Genomic DNA, 20018 nt, shown 5'->3' with positions numbered 1-20018 from the left:
AAGGTGAGGAGACATTTTGGGACTACGGCTAGGACTAGACAACATATGTAGAAAAAAGAATTATATAAAGTGCAAAACTCAGCAACTGAAAGTCTGATATGTCATGAGTGCAGTGCAAGAAAGGTTGGGGGGTCCGCCATGGAGGGCAAGTCACATAGGGTGTAATTATAGCCTGCTATGGCCCTGACCGCATGCAGCTGACAACTGCCTAGGAGAGGGGCGGAGCCATGTGTTGTGCCCTCTTTTTATCACAAATATGGTAACCCTATTTCTTAAAAACTGGAGATGGGCAGACTGGATGGGCCATTTGGCATTTATCTTCCATCATGTTTCTATGTTTCTGTCAGCTAAAAGGGTCAGAGTAAGTGTGCTGAGATCAGAAGGAACCATGATCTGTGTCCCTTAGCAAGAGGACTGCTCTCGTTATAGCCATACTAAAAGGGATGTGGATTGAGGAAACTAAACTCAGCAGGCAATGAAGAAGACGGGCCCATGGTACTTCCTTTTCGGATTCTCTCTCAGCTCTCTGACACAAATAGCAATACTTTTGGGGAAAAACAATATTCATAGTTTATCCCATCCAATTCTTCTAAGTGATATACTAGTCCCACAGGTTAACACAACCAGAATATTAGGTGTTATTTTAGACACTTTTCTATACTGCTCAGATTTCTTCAGTTACTCACAACTGATTTATTTTTTGTTGTTGTTTGTTTGTTGTACACATTCAATTTGTCCACTTCTACAATCTTCAGCTATCAGTGTTTTGGTCCAAGCTCTTTGGGAGTCGTTTTGTGTTGCGGTAGTAATAGCAGCTGTACTACTAATATTTAGTTTGTGTGATTATTACGAGCAGTGAGTGATTTGTAAATTAAACATCTTATTTTGATTTTGACATTTGCTCAGTCTTTGAAATTTTAGTGCTGCATCAACTGCTGTCAACCAAACATTATTACTTAAATAAACATCATTTTGATCCTTTCCATTTTTTTGGGAAGCATACCACCTAGAAAAAAAGTTATATTTTCTTCCATATGCTAAAGGCAAGAATCATTTTCAGGCTTGATTGTTGAAATAATAGTATATGTAATTCATTGCAGCTGCAGAGGATGTCTGTTATGACTGTCTGTGTGTTGCTCCTGTTTTGATAATATTATGCAATATGTTTTGTTGTGAGGAAGTCCTAAAATAACAAGCCTCTCTCACCAAGATATTGAAACTCATTCTAAAAACCTCTAATGAAACATAAATCTATCAAAATATTTGATATTAAGGATTATTTTTCTCTGGACATGAAAAGAAATTCAGTTTCATTGCAAGCAATTTATTGGACTGGAAAATAGAACATGGATTTTCTTAGAAATTTTTGGTTCCTTCATTTTAATTGACTTTAATGTTTATAAAACTGAGAGCATGGTCCTTTTTTTAAATCATTTTTTGCCCCTTTTGTATTATGTCTTGGACAGTGGTTTTGAGCAAAGGCAATAGAGAAACAGACCATACAACATTAAAAAAAACAGTCTTTATTAAATGTGCTCTCAGGATATAGAAAAGTGTCTGCGTTTCACCAAAATGGCTATGTTAGGGGCAAATTAACCAGCTGCAACGAACCCAGGCACATTCTTAGGCTTTGGTGTAATTAGCATGCCATTCACCAGCTGGTTAATTTGCCCGTAACGCAGCCATTTTGGGTAAAACACGGCAATGTTGTGCACTTTTCTGTATCCTGGGAATACGTTTAATAAAGATTGTTCTTTTATTTTGTATGGTCTGCTTCTCTATTATTTCTCACATTGGATCTAGTAAACTGGTTGCCTTCTTGTTTCCTCACACTTGAACAGAGGTGATATTAATTCGATCATATTGTACAATTGTTGTAATGCCTCTGGATGGTGCAGTGGTTAAAGCTACAGCTTCAGCACCCTGAGGCTGTGGGTTCAAACCATACTTCTCCTTGTGACCCTGGGCAAGACACTTAATCTCCACATCGCCCCCCCTGGGACAGACAGGGAAAAAGGCTTGAATACCTGAATAAATTTATGTAAACCATCCTGACTTCCCTTGGGAGAATGGTATAGAAAATTAAATAAATGAGCCATCAGTCTCAAATTTTGTCTGTGGCCCTACCTTTACCTTGGCTCTTCAACGACTCCAAACACGAATCCATGGACATGAAACATCCTCTCTACAGGTAATTAATAATGCAATTGTTTTATTTCAGAAGGAAACGATGAGAAGCTCTTAAGTGTTTCTATTTCATTTCTATTTCTTACATGTTGTTATGTAGTTGAGAATTCATAGTCAATTAGTTGAGGAGATTTGCTTTAAGTGAGTTGAATGTAGTTTACAGAACAGCAGAAGGCCATATTTTTATTATTACGCTGTTTAGCTTAGAGTTGAAATTAGTGTGGTTGTTTTTCTATTCCTCCAGACAGCCTCTGATTGCTGGCATCTATCTTTTGATGTCCCTGAACACAGTTATACCACCAGGGAAGAAAGGTGAGTGAAATCATAAACTTGAGATCTACTTATTTCTGTTTATAGCACTAGAGCAATTTAAACTTGGAGGGCAGGGGGAGGTAGGTGGAAAAATCGGAGAGTATATTCTTGCTATCTTTACACACAGCTGGCTAAGGAGCAACTGGTGATGGGACTGTTGTCCCCTGAGAGAGTAGGAAACTTTTCAGGATTTCTGCTTGGAGACAACTAGCCTTAAGTAATTAGGAGGCTGGCTGACCGAAGCAGCATCTTCATGCATGAAACAGTGTTGTTTCAGTACGAAAATCATATATGTCAAAGGGACATTTGGGTACACTAGTGGAAAATTCCTGAAGAAGATGATACACAGTGCATAGGAGAGATCTGAATATTTTTATTCCTTTGTTAGTTTGATCAGTTGACAGTTTAAATACTCATACTTTTTGAAATAAAACAAAAGCTACTCAAAGGACCTCTACAGGCAGGGTGAGGAAATAAAGGATACAAGAGAAATGGTAATGTGATTTGATATACCGCCTTTCTGTGGTATAAAGAGGTTTACGTTTATTACATGCAGGTAATGTTCTCTGTCCCTTGTGGGCTCTCAATCAGAATGGCCTGTCAAACATTTTGAATTTTGCCATGAGTACTTCTTTAAAAAGCCAAAAACCATTTATGTCCTCCTTATATTTTATCCTTTCTTATGTTTTTCCTTTGACTGTTAGAAAATTGAGATGCTACCATGCCAGCCCTCATCAGATCTTCATGTAGGCCTATCACCACTATATATTAGGTGTATTTTATAGTATGATTACTTGAAATCAACACAGTTAAGTTCCCGCAGCCTTCACAGCACAGAAACATTACTTGCAATCTCAGTTTATTAAATGTGTTTAATATTAGATAAAGGAGGAAAGGTAATTGTTAGAAAGCTAGATTTATCTGCTGTTTTTAATCTAATTGATTGTGATTTGCATTTATCTAAACTAAAATAGTTTAGGTATTATTTATTTGGTCTTAGAATGATTAACTGAATGTTTTACCAATCGAACATTTAGAAAGGATTTCATCAATGGGCGTTAAGGGCCAGATTCTATAAACGATGCCTCACAGTTTCTACATTGTAGGCGCCTCTTGGCTCAGTTGACAATCAACTGCTAGGCACCATTTATAGAATCACACCTAGCGGCACCTAAGCAGACTTAGGGCTCCTTTTACAAAGCCGCATTAGCGGTTTTAGCGCATGCAGCTTTTTAGCGCGCGCTAAACTTGCGCTGTGCGGCTAGAAGTAACGCCAGCTCAATGCTGGCATTAGCGTCTAGTGCGGCCAGCAGTTTAGCGCACGCTATTACGTGCGTTAAACTGCTAACGCGGCTTCGTAAAAGGAGCCCTAAGTGTTGCTAGGCATCCTAAAGGTAGGCAGTGCTCCATTAGGCCAGCTTTTCACTCACCTAATTTAGAGGTGCCTATCTTGGACACCTAATGATGCCTGAGTGAACCATGCCTACTGTTTAACGTAGGCACTGTTAGGCATCTTTAGGCATGGGAAGGTGCCTCCTCTTAAGTGCCACTAGGTGTCCTAAGAGTTTGGCGCTGTAAATGTATGTTTTTTCTTGATTGGCTGAAAACTGGCGTGGTCAATTACCATGCCAATTTAGCCAATTAAAAAAAGGTAGGTGCCGATCCCGAACTTAGGTGTCACTAGGCAGCTGCAATTAGGATTGTATTTCATGACAAAATTACTATTTTGTCATTTTGTCATGAAATACAATAATAATAAATAGTAATTTTGTAAATAGTAATTTTGTCATATAGATGTTACTTCATTTGTTTTATATTATGTTGACTCAATCATATTCTGTACAAGAAGTTTATTCTTGATAATATGTTCAAAATATAAATAAAGAGAAAAAAAAGTAAAAAAGGATTGTATTTCATCCCTTTTTAGCCTAATGTACCGATTTGTCATGTCCCCCTGTTAGTTGTAAGTGTTTAATATATGTTTTAATTTGTATAATTATTGGATTGCGGCAAGCATCTTCAGTGATGAAAGAAAGGATGCAAATGAGGAACACTGGTGCACCAGTGCTTGCATAAGATGGCAGTAACACTGTTGCATCCTCACAGTCTTCATAGCTAGACTCAGAGAAGACTTCAGGAATCTGTTTCTGTGCATATTTACGCAGGAAAAGAAACAACAATTTTTGACTTTCCACACATAAGATAGCTTAGCTGTGCAGCAGTGTCACTAGTCTAACCTACTTTACAGTAGAGAATCCATGATGGTTTTGCTCTGGCACCACATAGGCACACAAGATTAGTCAGGCTGTAGTCCCGCATGTCACAACAGTTTCCTACTAACTTAAATTCTACGTACAGTTCTGGAGAACACACTTGCAAAAAGAAATAAACAAGATTGTCCAGAAGGCAGCCATTAAAATAGTCAGTGTTCTTTGTCATAAAGCATATGGAGGCAGACCAGATTTCAATTTATATCCTTTGGGGGGGGGAAAAAAGGTGAGAGGGGGAGATATGATAGAGATGTTTAAATACCTCTGTGGCATAAGTGTACAGGAGGGCGAGTCTTTCAATTGGAAGGAAGTACTGTAATGAGGAGGCACAGGATGAAGGTGAAAGTGTCTGGTGGCCACATATACCAGGTTGCAGAATTGTACAATGGCTGACCTAGAAGAGAGCAGTTGAGAATGAAGACTTTTGGTACCATTGTTCCACTAAATGCAGCTTCTGTCTGAACTGGAAGCTCAAAGGAGCAAGAAAAATTGCTGAACCAAAGAAAATTAGTTTGCAAGGAAACTGTTTGTTATAATTGGTTCTAAAGGAATTTGTAATAAAGAGGGGACTGTTTCTTAATTCACAAAATTGAATTCTAGTGAAGAAACAAGTGGCAATAGGTTAAATGATAATATAAAATATTCAATTTATTCTAATTAAGTATATAATGAGATTTTGATATAATCAGTATACAAATGCTGCAAATTGTAGGTAAGTACAATCTCTAATAAACTTTTTTTCCCTAAAACATTTTTAAATCTGAGTACTGGAAAATTTGTTTATATAATTAAATCTTGGCTTGTGGGTTTATTCAATATACATAACACTTACCCCCCCCCCCCATTAATCTAAATGTGTGATCCTTAGATTCTATTTGGACCAGAGCACTTCACTGAATCCTATTTGCACGTGTTCTTTAGAACACCTTTTCAGATGTCACTTGAGCTGGCTTAAAGAACAGTAGACATGTAGAAATCATCCTCATAAGAGGTCAGCTTTCTTTAGAGGAATATTTATTTTTAGTAATTATATACCACTTATGGTCTAAGCAGGAGGTAGGAAAAGAGAAGAAGAGAAAAGCAGAGCAGAGAACAGGAGAGGGGAAGAAGGAGCAACAGAAGGCAGAAGAGAGCAAGGGGCATTGGCGAGAGGTAGCTCCGCCCACCCCCTGATTTTATCCACTGGACTTCCTCCTTAAAAGGGGAGGGGCCAACAAAGCTCAGTTAAACAGGCTCGGGCAGGCAAGCAGGAGGCAGGAAAAGAGGAGAGAAAAGCAAAGCAGAGAACAGAAGGGAAGAAGGAGCAACAGAAAGCAGGAGAGAGCAAGGGGCATCGGCGTGAGGTAGCTCCACCCACCCCCTGACATCATCCACCGGAGCTCCACCTTAAAATGGGAAGGGCTAACAGGGCCTTGAGAAGGGATGAGCCACCGCTAAAGGAGAGCATAAGGAGACCACAGCAGACGCAGACATACAACCAGGCAGACATAGCAGGTACACACAACCAGGCAGACACAGAGGACACAGCAGGCGCAGAGGACACACAGCCAGGCAGACTCAGAGGACACAGCAGGCGCAGAGGACACACAACGAGGCAGACACAGCAGGTACAGAGGATATACAACCAGGCAGACACAGAGGACAGCCACAGCAGACACAGAAGACTTCCTCAGCAGACCGGCAAGTGGGTAGCAATGGAAGCAGCAGACAGAAGCAGGATGTTGAGCTACCCAGTTTTCTGCACCGTCTGCCATATGTATGACTACTTCCCCTCTGGGAGGCGGTCTTACATATACACTCGATGCGGAGAACTGGAGAGCCTGAAGAAACAAATCATACTCCTGGAGGGCATAATACTGGAACTGGAAGCTCTTCAAGCAGTGGAGGAGGAAGACAGAGATGCAGAGAACATCAAGACAGAGGATGCAGAGAACATCAAGACAGAGGACACCATTGAGGAGGAAGTCCGAGAGTTGGAGAAGTTCATAGAGGAGGCATACAGGGAGGCCGTGGAAAATTACCAGCAACAGTGGAACTGCCGAGATACACCTACAGAGAGTGTGGACCATCTGACGGACAACCACCAGGAAGAAATGGGTGTCACAGCAGCGAGATCTGGAAACAGTGGAGGGAACCCACAAGAAGATGAGTCCGGTGTAAGCCAATACCAGGATGAGAGAAAATGGATGGGAACGAAGGACACGGACCTACGGCTGGAGTGATGGACATACACCAGGGACATGGACCTGCAGCTGGAGAATCAAGAGAAGATAGAGAGAACAGCAGTCATCGTGGGGGACTCCATCATCAGACAAGTCGACAGCCACATAACGGGATGAAGGATGGATCAGCTAGTGACCTGCCAACCGGGAGCTAACGTAGAAGACATAGTGAGCCGCATAGACAGGGTCATCGACAGTGTGGAAGAAGAAGATACGGCAGTGGGGACGAACAACATGAGCAACAGGAACTACAACAGGGAAGTACTAAAGGACCAGTTCCGGATGCTAGGAAGGAAGCTGAAAACCAGAATGCAGAGGATAGCATTCTCAGAGATCCTACCGGTACCCAGGGCCAACGAGAAGAGGCAGATGGAGCTGCATGCAAGTTAACACGTGGATGCGGCGCTGGTGCGAGGAAGAAGGATTCCACTTCGTGCGCAACTGGATGACGTTCTGGGGGAAGAGCAAGCTATTCAGGAAAGGACGGACTCCATCTCAGCAGAGACGGAACAAAGCTACTTGCAAGCAACATTAAGAGAGAAGTTGAGAAGTTTTTAAACTAGGAAGAAGGGGAAAGCCGACAGTCGACTGAGAGAGAGTGTTGATGGTTCAGGAAACAGTATACATGGAGGATACCGTGTAGGAAGATAGAGGAGAAGACTCACTGGATCACAGGCAAGACCGACACAAGAGGGAAGGAAATGCAAGAAAGGAACAGGCTGCAAACTCAAGTGTACGTACACGAACGCAAGGAGCCTAAGGAATAAGATGGGTGAATTAGAAGCTATGGCACAAAAACATAATGTGGACATCATCGGCATCATGGAAACATAGTGGACTGAGGAAAACATTTGGGACACTGTGCTACCGGGATATAAACTATACCGCAGAAACAGAGTGGCTCAAAAAGGTGGGGGCATTGCCATATACGTCAAAGAGGGAATTGAATCTACTGGAGAGAACACGCCACAACAGACGGATAAGTTAGAGTCTCTATGGGTAAAATTCCAGGAACAAATGGACTGGAAGCGAAGATCGGCATCTACTACCAACCCCCAGGGCAGTCCAAAGAAATTGATGGAGAAATGATGGATGAGATTAAATGAAACTGCAAGGGAGGCAACACAGTTATCATGGGTGACTTCAACTATCCGGGGATAGACTGGAATCTAGGCACCTCCGGCCGTGCTAGGGAGACCAAGTTCCTGGATGCTGTAGGCGATTGCTTCCTGGAACAACTTGTCAAGGAAAATACAAGAGGAAATGCAATTCTGGACTTAATTGTAAATGGACTGTGAGAACCGGCACAAGGTGTAGAAGTAGAAGGGACACTGGAAAACAGCGATCATAACATGATCTGCTTTGACCTGGACGCAGGGGTGAAACATCGGTCCAGAATGACAGTCAAGGCATTGAACTTCCGAAAAGGGAAATACGAAGGGATGAGACTCATGCTTGGGAAAGAAGATTAACAAGAGGATAAGCATTGTAAAAACGCTAGAGCAAACTTTGTCCCTTTTTAAGGACACAGTCACCGAGGCACAAAATCTATATGTACTGCGTATCAACAAGGGATCCAAGAAGAAAAAGAACAAAGAACCGGCGTGGCTCACAGTAGGGGTAAAGGAAGCGATCAGAGACAAGAAAACTTCATTTAAGGAATAGAAAAGGTCAAGAATGGACGAAAACTGGAAAAAGCACAAACATCAATGCAGGTGCCATAAGACGGTAAAAGGGGCAAAAAGAGACTACGAAGAAAAAATAGCCAAGGAGGCGAAAAACTTCAAGCCGTTCTTTTGATATATTAAGGGGAAATGACCCGCGAAGGAAGCGGTGGGACATTTGGATGACCATGAAATAAAGGGAGTGCTAAAGGAGAACAAAGCAATCGCCGACAAACTGAACACATTTTTTTGCATCTGTATTTACTGTAGAGGATATACACAGCATACAGGAACCCATCAGGCTATATGCTGGAAACGAAGACAGGAAACTGACAGGGTTGACGTTCAGTCTAAAAGAGGTATGCAGGCAGATCAATAGGCTTAAGAGCGATAAATCCCCGGGACCGGATGTCATCCATCCGAGGGTCATCAAGGAACTGAAAGGGGCTGTAGCTGAACTGCTTCAACTAATAGCCAATATGTCGATCAAATCGGGAAAGATTCCAGAAGACTGGAAGGTGGCGAATGTTATGCCGATCTTCAAAAAAGTTTCGAGGGGAGATCCGGGAAACTACAGACCGGTGAGTCTGACCTCAGTACTAGGAAAGATGGTAGAGGCGCTGATAAAGGACTGCATCATTGATCACCTTGATGGATATGGTCTGATGAGTACCAGCCAGCACGGTTTCAACAAAGGCAGATCTTGTTTGACAAACTTGCTGCACTTCTTCGAGGGAGTAAACAGGCAGATAAACAAGGGCGATGCAGTCGATATTGTATATCTAGATTTTCAGAAGGCGTTCGACAAGGTTCCACATGAACGACTACTTCAGAAAATTGAGAGTCATGGAATTGAGGGTGAAAAACTCACGTAGATTAAAAAACTGGCTGGAGCATAGGAAACAGAGAGTGGGGGGTAAATGGACAATACTCATACTGGAAGAGCTTCACCAGTGGGGTGCCGCAGGGCTCGGTGCTTGGACCCATGCTCTTCAACATCTTTATAAATGATCTGGACATTGGTATGACGAGTGAAGTGATTAAATTTGCGGATGATACGAAGTTATTCAGAGTGGTGAAGACATGGGGATTGCGAAGATCTGCAACGTGACATGATCAAGCTCGAGAAATGGGCATCGACATGGCAAATGAGGTTCAACGTGGATAAGTGTAATGTGATGCATGTCGGTAACAAAAATGACATGCACGAATACAGGATGTCTGGGACAGTACTTGGAGAGACCTCGCAGGAAAGACACTTGGGAGTTCTGATCGACAAGTTGATGAAGCCGTCCGTGCAATGCGCGACATCGGCAAAAAGGGCAAACAGAATGCTAGGAATGATAAAGAAGGGGATCATGAACAGATCGGAGAAGGTTATCATGCCGCTGTACCGGGCCATGTTGCACCCTCACTTGGAGTACTGCATCCAGCACTGGTCACCGTACATGAGGAAGGACATGGTACTACTCGAAAGGGTCCAGAGAAGAGCGCCTAAAATGGTTAAGGGGCTGGAGGTGTTGCTATACAGTGAGAGATTGGAGAAACTGGGCCTCTTCTCCCTTGAAAAGAGGAGACTGAGAGGGGACATGATCGAAACATTTAAAATACTGATGGGAATAGACTTAGCAGATAAGGACAGATTGTTCACCCTCTCCAAGGTAGGGAGAACGAGAGGGCGCACTCTAAAGTTGAAAGGGGATAGATTCCATTCAAACGTAAGGAAGTTCTTCTTCACCCAGAGAGTGGTAGACAACTGGAGCATTCTTCTGGAGTCTGTTACAAAATAAAGTTGGACAGGTTTCTGCTAAACTAGAACGTACGCAGGTGAGGCTGGACTCATTTAGAGCACTAGTCTTTGACCTAAGGACCGCCATGTGAGTGGACTGCTGGGCAGGATGGACCACTGGTCTGACCCAGCAGCAGCAATTCTTATGTTCTTATGTTAAGTGATTTACATTCAGGTACTCAAGCATTTTTCCCTATCTGTCCCAGTGGGCTCACACTCTATCTAATGTACCTGGGGCAATGGGGGAATAAGTAACTTATGGGTCTGGGTCTTCCTCTCTATGGTTCACTAGCTCACCCCCCAGGCTATTTAAGATACCTCTGTGCAGCTGTACTAGTCTTTCCTATACCTGGTGCTGATGTTCTGGAGACATGTATGTATGTTTTTATTCCAATCTTTGTGGGGGTGAGAGGAAGTCAGTGAACACTGGGGGAATGTGTGGCGGTTTTTACTTTGTCTCTGCTGTGGTTATCTGGTCACTTTGGATACCTTTTTGGCACTTATACCTGTTCTTATATCGTCTAACTCACAATGTTTATTTCATCCAGGATGTCTAGTAAAACCTTCGATTATCCCTGTAGGATAACTAAGTCTAGGTCAGCCCCTATCTTGCCCACACCCCTCCCATTTTAGCTCTGTGTGCACAGCAAGATTCAGAGGTCTAAAAAGTCCCTCAATATGTCCAGAAACTCAGTTTGATTATCGGCACTTGGACGACCTGTCTTTTAGGTCATCCAAGTGCTGGCTTGGGCGGGTTTTTAGACGTATTTAAGTTTTGTTTATGAGCCCAAGTCTTGAAGATTCAACTTTGGTGAAATTTTTATTTTTTGGATTTGATATATTGATGGTTTCACCTGTTTCTAGTATTGTATAAATATTTTTAGGCTTAAGGGATACTCCCATTTGACTAATGTTCAATTCTAAGACTCCCAGCCTAATAGCATGGCCATCTTACTGTCCTCATGCAGATCTGCCCACTAGTGCTGCCCGATTCAGGAAAAAAAAAATTTTGATTCAATTCAGCCTATTGAATTGGTTTTTCGATTCGATTTGATTTTCCTGCCCAATTGGGTGTTGTTTTTTTTCAGACATCCTGGTGGGTTTATTTTGTAGCCTCTTCACCCCCTTTGCCTTCTCCTAACCACACTGGCGCTGTGGTATAAACAAAATAAACAAAAAACACTTTTCCTCTCTCTGTTAATTCCTAGCTCATGTTTGCGGTCTAACACCAGCTCCGGCAGGATACACATTTCAAATCTGACATATTGTAATCACAAAACAGAAAATACAAAACCTTTTGTTGTCTGGTCATTATTCAAATCTTTTTGGTCCCAGGCTCTGGTTGTCTTCTGATAACTTGCTTGCCAGGGTCTCCTTCTTTCTTCGTGCTAACCATCCATCTGCCATCTCTGTTCTCCCCTTCCGTTTCCCTCCCCTCCCCAGGAGGTCTGGCATCTTTCCTTTTTTTCGTCTCACTCCACAGATCTACCTTTTCTTAACTACCCTTTTATCCAGCATCTCTCCCTTCTTCCCCATCATCCCAGGGTCCACCATCTCTCCCTATCTTTTCCCAACTATCCTCCTATCCAGTATCTCTATCTCCCCCTCCACACCATCCCTTGTGTCCAATTTCTCTTCCTTTCTGTTCCTTCCCTCCCTAAATCCCATCGTCCATCATCTCTCTCCCTCTCTTCTATTTTCAGACCCATTATTTCTTCCCCCGGCATATTCATGTCTCTTTGAACCCCCCCTTCCCTCCCTCCCTCCTTGTACTTCTACACCAGGGTCCCCCTCCCCTGAAGGTCTGTCCCCCACGAACACCTGCCTGCCTGTCCCCCCTTGAAGGTCTGTCCCCCCGAAGGCCTGTCCCCCCTCTTGAAGGCCTGTCTCCCCCCTTGAAGGCTTGTCCCCCTTAAAGGCCTGTTCCCCCTTAAAGGCCTGCATCCCACCCCTGAAGGTCTGTCTGTCCCCCTTGAAAGCCTGTCCCCCCTTGAAGGCCTGTGCCCCCCTTGAAGTTCTGTCTCCCCCCCTTAAAAGCCTGCATCCCACCCCTGAAGGCCTGCATGCCTGTCCCCCCCTGAATGACTGCTCACCCTCCCCCCCCGGAAGGCCTGCATGTTTCTCCTGGCCTCCCACTGGTGTCTGGCTTCCCCCCTGGCCTTCCCGCACCGTTTGGCTTTGAAGAGCAGCCTGCAGACAAGATCTCAGTGCTAGCGATCTTTGCACTGCTTCGGAGCTGTTTCCTCTGCCGTGGTCCCGCCCCTCCTCTGACATCAGAAGCAGGATCACGGAGGAAACAGCTGTGAAGCAGTGCAAAGATTGCTAGCACCGCGATCTTGTCTGCAGGCTGCTCCTCAAAGGTAAACGGTGCGGGCAGGCCAGGGGGGAAGTGGGAGACCAGAGGGGGGGGAAGCCGTACGCCGGGGGGGAAGTCGACAGCAGCATATCCCGACTGACCCTCCCCCCTCACCTTATAAAGCAGGTGCGGCAGCGGCCAGCCAGCAAGAGCAGAGCTGCCGCTCCTGCTTTAGGGGGCGAGGGGGGGAGGGTCAGCCGAATTGGGAAGCTGATTTTTTTTTTTGTTTTGCTTTCAATTGATTCGAATCGATTCACCCGAAGTGAATCGGTGAACTGATTCGAATCGTGAATCGGGCAGCACTATTGCCCACTACTGAAAACAATCTTTGAGGCAACCAGGAACTAATGATAGATCTTCTGATTTGTACACAGATATGTTATCCAGTGATATGGGCTTGTACTTACAGCATGGCTTCCCAGATCTGCTCTAGTTGATTCCATGGCCAGTCAGGTTTTCAAGATATCTGAGAACAAATATTCATGAGATAAAATTGCATACACTGGAGATTGTACATCCAAATTTATCTCATACATATTATTGTGGATATCCTGAAAATCTACTAGCTATGGGGTCCTGAAGATAGGTTTGGGAAGCCCTTCCTAGCCCCATTTACAGAGGGTTTCAATAAAGTGCCAGCAAATAATACAAAAATGAGCAACAGAGTTCTCAATACTGTGCACAAAATACAGCATTACCCCAACCTTCCCCCCATCCCCCATTCCCATAAACCCACACACCCATCTTCAATTCAAGAACCACAAGGAGAGAGAGAAAAAAGCAAATCATAAATTCAAAAGTCTACTGCCCGTGCCTGGAGTAAGGTCCATCCAAGTGTTCCCAGATAGAGCAAAAGCGCCTTCCAAGCTTAGAATCCAGGTCCCCAATTTGTCTACGCTCCAGGGAGGCATGTACAATCATCAACTATCTCCATTGGGCATAAGATGGAGGTTCAGGGGACAACCAGTTGATCAAAATAGCTTTCTTACCAAGGAGCATCGCCCGTGCAAGAAAAGCGGTCAGTCCTTTAGGTTTCGGTGATGCAATGATATAGTGTCCAAAAAGTGCTCGCGAGGCCGGCGTCCAATGTCGACCCTACAGGAGGTAGTGTATTCTCCCAAATGGTGCCAAAACTGGGAAATACTTGGGCAAGACCAGAACATGTGACCCAAAGAGGCATTAATACTGGAACATTTAGGACAAGTGTGCACTAAAGTAATGCCCATACGATAAGCTCGTATGGGTTACAGAGGGTTTAGAAAAATTAGATTAGAAAGACATGTTACCTCTGCAACCCATAGTGTTTAAAAATAATCTTAGTAGGTGCTAGTGTAAATTTTGTATTTGTCAAACAAAGATAAATCCTCTGAATTGCTTGTCAGAAGTCATGTTTCTAAAGATAGTACATTTCATGAAGATTGACTTGTTGGAAGCAACACAATCTAAATGCCCTCTATCACAGAGTGGTATGTAACTTGCTAATAACTCTTATAAAAGGGTTACTATTCACACATGCTCTTTCTACTGTCTTTAATATATGGCCAGCTGAAAGATCTGTTACTAGTAATTAACTGTAAATCTCCAGCAATATGCCTTGCAGGTGCTAGCTGAAGTCCTGGTGCATCTGAATGAGTTCAGCAGTGCTTAGTCACTTTGATGAGTGTATTATCCATGCTGGAAGTTGTGACGTGAATAAGCTCAGGGCTTTTCTTTGAAGCTGATCGATGATTATGCAGTCCCTTATCGAAAGCTCTAATAATGCAGTATCTGCTTTTAATTGCTCAGCTGTAATGCTTCTTTTTAAAATGTTCTCTGGTATATATTTATGGGTGAGCAGAGCACTGAAAAGGCTGCCTGGCTGTTTCTTTAGAATGTAGTAGGGGAAAAAAATTTTAAAACCTGAGTGAGCTTTCAGGGTTTTTTATGCCTCCTTACAATGTGCGAGCTTATAGAGAATTGAGTTCTCATTTTAATCTATTTATTGAGATTTATTAATTGCCTTTGTGAAGGGTTTCACCCAAAGTGGTATACATCAGGTACAACTTTCAGTTTTGTTTACAGTGTAACAGTAGTGACATGACGAAATATAATCATAAATACTATCAATGAGATAAAACTGGAAACAACAAATTGAATCCTAGTAATAAGGCTAACATGTAACAATATCAGAAATATACACATTTAATAGCACTGTAAAAAAATGTCAGTATAATACAAATACTGTATTTATTTAAAATATGTATAGTCTGCACTTACAATTCTAGGTGGTTTACAGAAGTAAACATACATAATAAAATGCAAACAATATCAAACAAAAACAAATACATAAGATTTCATAACAAAAAGCTCTGTAAACTGAAAAGGTCTAATCAAAGGCATTATTAAACAAATCAGCTTTCATATACAGTATTTACTAAACTGCAGAATTGAGGTCATCTCAAGGAAGTCGAAAGGTAAAGAGTTCCAGAAACATGCACCTTCTATCTAAAACGTAGAAGCACGATGGGTGTCCAGTCTTAATCTGTTGGAACGAAGGCACATCCAAAATCATTTTCATCAGAGCAAAAATTAAGTGATTGTCGGTAAATTTTTACATTCAAACTGTTTATTAAAGTTCCAAGAAACATACCAAAGCAGCAGAAAACATATACAGGTCAATAAAACAGGGAGAGCAATAACATATGTTAGGAAATTATCCACAATCGCATAAATGAAGTACAGATGTGTTTCTAAAAATCAGCATAGACAGAACAGAGAAAACACAATACAGGCACAGGCGGTGCAGAGAATAGACAGCAACTCCCCAAACTCTCCCCCTCATTCCCAACTCCCTCCCCATCCCCCCCCTCAACCCAACCCCCCTAAAAAAAAAAGGAGGGGAGACAAGCTAGATTATGTAAGCTGATAGCAGACAAAACGTCAAGCCTTCACCTTTGGAAAGGCCTAGACAATATATACCAAGATACTGTACAAACAGAGCCCTGTACTCTGATGAGCCCTGAGAAGAAATGCAAGGTCTCTCCCCTCCCCATCCCCTAAAAAAAAAAAAGGGGGGGAGGTCCTTATCCAGGGAGGGGCACTCCAGAGCCCCAATGCCCACCGCTCCAAGCAGGTCAAAACCTCAGAGTATTAAGAATCGAACTCCGAATTCTAGGAGAGAGAGAATAGATATAGGGCTTCCAGACCCGCAGAAAAATCTTGGACTGACAAAAGGAAACACGCACCCGACCCCTCTCTAGCAGCATCAAGGCATGCAGCCGATTACGCCATGCCCAATACGCAGGAGGGTCAGCTGACACCCACTCGGTCAAGATAACCTTTTTGGCCACCAAGCCTGCCTTCCACAGGAATAAACTACCTATACCAGGCGATAATTGAAAAGCCTCAAATTTGTCTAAAAGAAACCCCACCGGGGTGAGAGGAATGGAACAGCTCAACAGAGCCTCCAAAAAACGGACCACCCTCCTCCAAAAGGACTGAACGACCGGACAACTCAAAATAGCGTAACATAACATAGTAACATAGTAGATGACGGCAGATAAAGACCTGAATGGTCCATCCAGTCTGCCCAACCTGATTCAATTTAAATTTTTTTTTTTTTTTTCTTCTTAGCTATTTCTGGGCGAGAATCCAAAGCTTTACCCGGTACTGTGCTTGGGTTCCAACTGCCGAAATCTCTGTTAAGACTTACTCCAGCCCATCTACACTCTCCCAGCCATTGAAGCCCTCCCCTGCCCATCCTCCTCCAAACGGCCATACACAGACACAGACCGTACAAGTCTGCCCAGTAATTGGCCTAGTTCAATCTTTAATATTATTTTCTGATTCTAAATCTTCTGTGTTCATCCCACGCTTCTTTGAACTCAGTCACAGTTTTACTCTCCACCACCTCTCTCGGGAGCGCATTCCAGGCATCCACCACCCTCTCCGTAAAGTAGAATTTCCTAACATTGCCCCTGAATCTACCACCCCTCAACCTCAAATTATGTCCTCTGGTTTTACCATTTTCCTTTCTCTGGAAAAGATTTTGTTCTACGTTAATACCCTTTAAGTATTTGAATGTCTGAATCATATCTCCCCTGTCTCTCCTTTCCTCTAGGGTATACATATTCAGGGCTTCCAGTCTCTCCTCACGTCTTCTGGCGCAAGCCTCCTATCATTTTCGTCGCCCTCTTCTGGACCACCTCAAGTCTTCTTACGTCTTTCGCCAGATACGGTCTCCAAAACTGAACACAATACTACAAGTGGGGCCTCACCAATGACCTGTACAGGGGCATCAACACCTTCTTCCTTCTACTGACTACGCCTCTCTTTATACAGCCCAGAATCCTTCTGGCAGCAGCCACTGCCTTGTCACACTGTTTTTTCGCCTTTAGATCTTCGGACACTATCACCCCAAGGTCCCTCTCCACGTCCGTGCATATCAGCTTCTCTCCTACCAGCATATACGGTTCCTTCCTATTATTAATCCCCAAATGCATTACTCTGCATTTCTTTGCATTGAATTTTAGTTGCCAGGCATTAGACCATTCCTCTAACTTTTGCAGATCCTTTTTCATATTTTCCACTCCCTCTTCGGTGTCTACTCTGTTACAAATCTTGGAATCATCTGCAAAAAGGCACACTTTTCCTTCTAACCCTTCAGCAATGTCACTTACATACATATTGAACAGGATTGGCCCCAGCACCGAACCCTGAGGGACTCCACTAGTCACCTTTCCTTCCTTCGAGCGACTTCCATTAACCACCACTCTCTGGCGTCTGTCCGACAGCCAGTTTCTGACCCAGTTCACCACTTTGGGTCCTAACTTCAGCCCTTCAAGTTTGTTCAACAGCCTCTTATGAGGAACTGTATCAAAGGCTTTGCTGAAATCCAAGTAAATTACATCTAGCATATGTCCTCGATCCAGCTCTCTGGTCATCCAATCAAAAAATTCAATCAGGTTCGTTTGGCACGATTTACCTTTTGTAAAGCCATGTTGCCTCGGATCCTGTAACCCATTAGATTCAAGGAAATACACTATCCTTTCTTTCAGCAACACTTCCATTATTTTTCCAACAACTGAAGTGAGGCTCACCGGCCTGTAGTTTCCTGCTTCATTCCTGTGACCACTTTTATGAATAGGGACCACATCCGCTCTCCTCCAATCCCCAGGAATCACTCCCGTCTCCAGAGATTTGTTGAACAAGTCTTTAATAGGACTCGCCAGAACCTCTCTGAGCTCCCTTAGTATCCTGGGATGGATCCCGTCTGGTCCCATCGCTTTGTCCACTTTCAGTTTTTTCAAGTTGCTCATAAACACCCTCCTCCGTGAACGGCGCAGAATCTACTCCATTTTCTCGTGTAACTTTGCCAGACAATCTCGGTCCTTCTCCAGGATTTTCTTCTGTGAACACAGAACAGAAGTATTTGTTTAGCACATTTGCTTTCTCCTCATCACTCTCCACATATTTGTTCCCAGCATCTTTTAGCCTAGCAATTTCATTTTTTATCTTCCTCCTTTCACTAATATATCTGAAAAAATTTTTATCTCCCTTTTTTACATTTTTAGCCATTTGTTCTTCCGCCTGTGCCTTCGCCAAACGTATCTCTCTCTTGGCTTCTTTCAGTTTCACCCTGTAGTCCTTTCTGCTATCCTCTACTTGGGTTTTTTTATATTTCATGAACGCCAACTCTTTCGCCTTTATTTTCTCAGTCACTAGGTTGGAGAACCATATCGGCTTCCTTTTTCTCTTGTTTTTATTGATTTTCTTCACATAAAGGTCCGTAGCCATTTTTATCGCTCCTTTCAGCTTAGACCACTGTCTTTCCACTTCTCTTATGTCCTCCCATCCTAACAGCTCTTTCTTCAGATACTTTCCCATTGCATTAAAGTCCGTACGTTTGAAATCTAGGACTTTAAGTATCGTGCGGCCGCTCTCCACTTTAGCCGTTATATCAAACCAAACCGTTTGATGATCGCTACTACCCAGGTGAGCACCCACTCGAACATTAGAGATACTCTCTCCATTTGTGAGGACCAGATCCAATATCGCTTTTTCTCTTGTGGGTTCCGTCACCATTTGTCTGAGCAGAGCCTCTTGAAAGGCATCCACAATCTCCCTACTTCTTTCCGATTCCGCAGACGGAACATTCCAGTCCGCATCCGGCAGGTTGAAATCTCCCAACAGCAGAACCTCCTCTTTCCTTCCAAACTTTTGGATATCCACAATCAGATCCTTATCAATTTGCTGCGATTGAGTCAGAGGTCTGTAGACTACACCCACGTAGATAGAAGTTCCATCTTCTCTTTTCAGAGCAATCCATATCGCTTCTTCCTCTCCCCAGGTCCCTTGCATTTCGGTCGCTTGGATATTGATCTTTACATAGAGAGCTACTCCTCTACCTTTATGACCATCTCTGTCCTTCCTAAAAAGATTATATCCCGGTATGTTTGCAACCCATCCATGTGATTCACTGAACCATGTCTCTGTGATAGCAACAATATCTAGATCTGCCTCTAATATCAGGGCTTGCAGATCATGAACTTTGTTGCTTAGAAGAATTTAGGGGCAGCATTACATTTCTCACATTGAGCCGAATCGGCCAAGCCAGAGTGGAACAGCTGAACCTTCGTGAAGTACGCCCTATGGAGCACCCAAAACTGGCACTCCCGAAGTTCAGCAGAAACATAAATAGTCGGGATACACCGAATAAGACCTCCCACATCCAAATCCGCCGGGAGGAGACCCAAGTCTGGGGCCCACCGAACATACAAAGAGTACCAAGAGCGAGGCGGGGCCAACAAACAGAGAGCTTTATGCAGCGCTGAAACAGAAAGCCCCCCCCCCATCTGCAAAACTAGCGAAAAATGAGCGAAGCCGGCCGCCCAGACCCAGCTGCAAATCCTCCGCCCGCAATGAATGAACATAATGGTCCAATTGTAGATATGCAAAAAAATCAGTTTCCCGAATCCCCGTCCGGAGTTGAAATGCCGGCCAAGAGCAGAGAGTCCCAGCCTCGGTGAGGACATGCTCCAAAGTAGTCATTCCGATTTGGGCCCAACGACTAAAGGAAGCCGAAGAGTTACCAGGCAAGAACTGAAGATTCCCCTGCAAAGGCAACTGGTCAGACACCCCCGGCTTCCCCCCCAAATGCAACACCAAAATCTTCCAGATATCACGTAAAGATCCTAACAACAAGCTAGAGCGCAAGGAAGAAGGAAGAGAAGACCGAGG

The 20018-nt window shown here is 43.5% G+C and overlaps 1 protein-coding gene across 5 annotated transcripts in view; it reads left to right on the top strand.

Annotated features, from left to right (window-relative positions):
- Positions 1–20018, top strand: part of PAM (peptidylglycine alpha-amidating monooxygenase) — a 616313-nt gene that overhangs the window by 308251 nt on the left and 288044 nt on the right. For all 5 annotated transcript variants that reach the window (XM_033929183.1, XM_033929181.1, XM_033929180.1 and 2 more), the window contains one exon: positions 2432–2499. In XM_033929183.1, coding sequence (XP_033785074.1) covers positions 2432–2499 — 68 coding nt within the window. The remainder of the gene's footprint in view (positions 1–2431; positions 2500–20018) is intronic.

This window comes from Geotrypetes seraphini, chromosome 1 (assembly GCF_902459505.1).
Source record: "Geotrypetes seraphini chromosome 1, aGeoSer1.1, whole genome shotgun sequence".
Lineage (NCBI taxonomy): Eukaryota > Metazoa > Chordata > Amphibia > Gymnophiona > Dermophiidae > Geotrypetes > Geotrypetes seraphini.
Note: the sequence above shows the minus strand (reverse complement) of the source record. Positions and strands in the feature narration are given on the sequence as shown.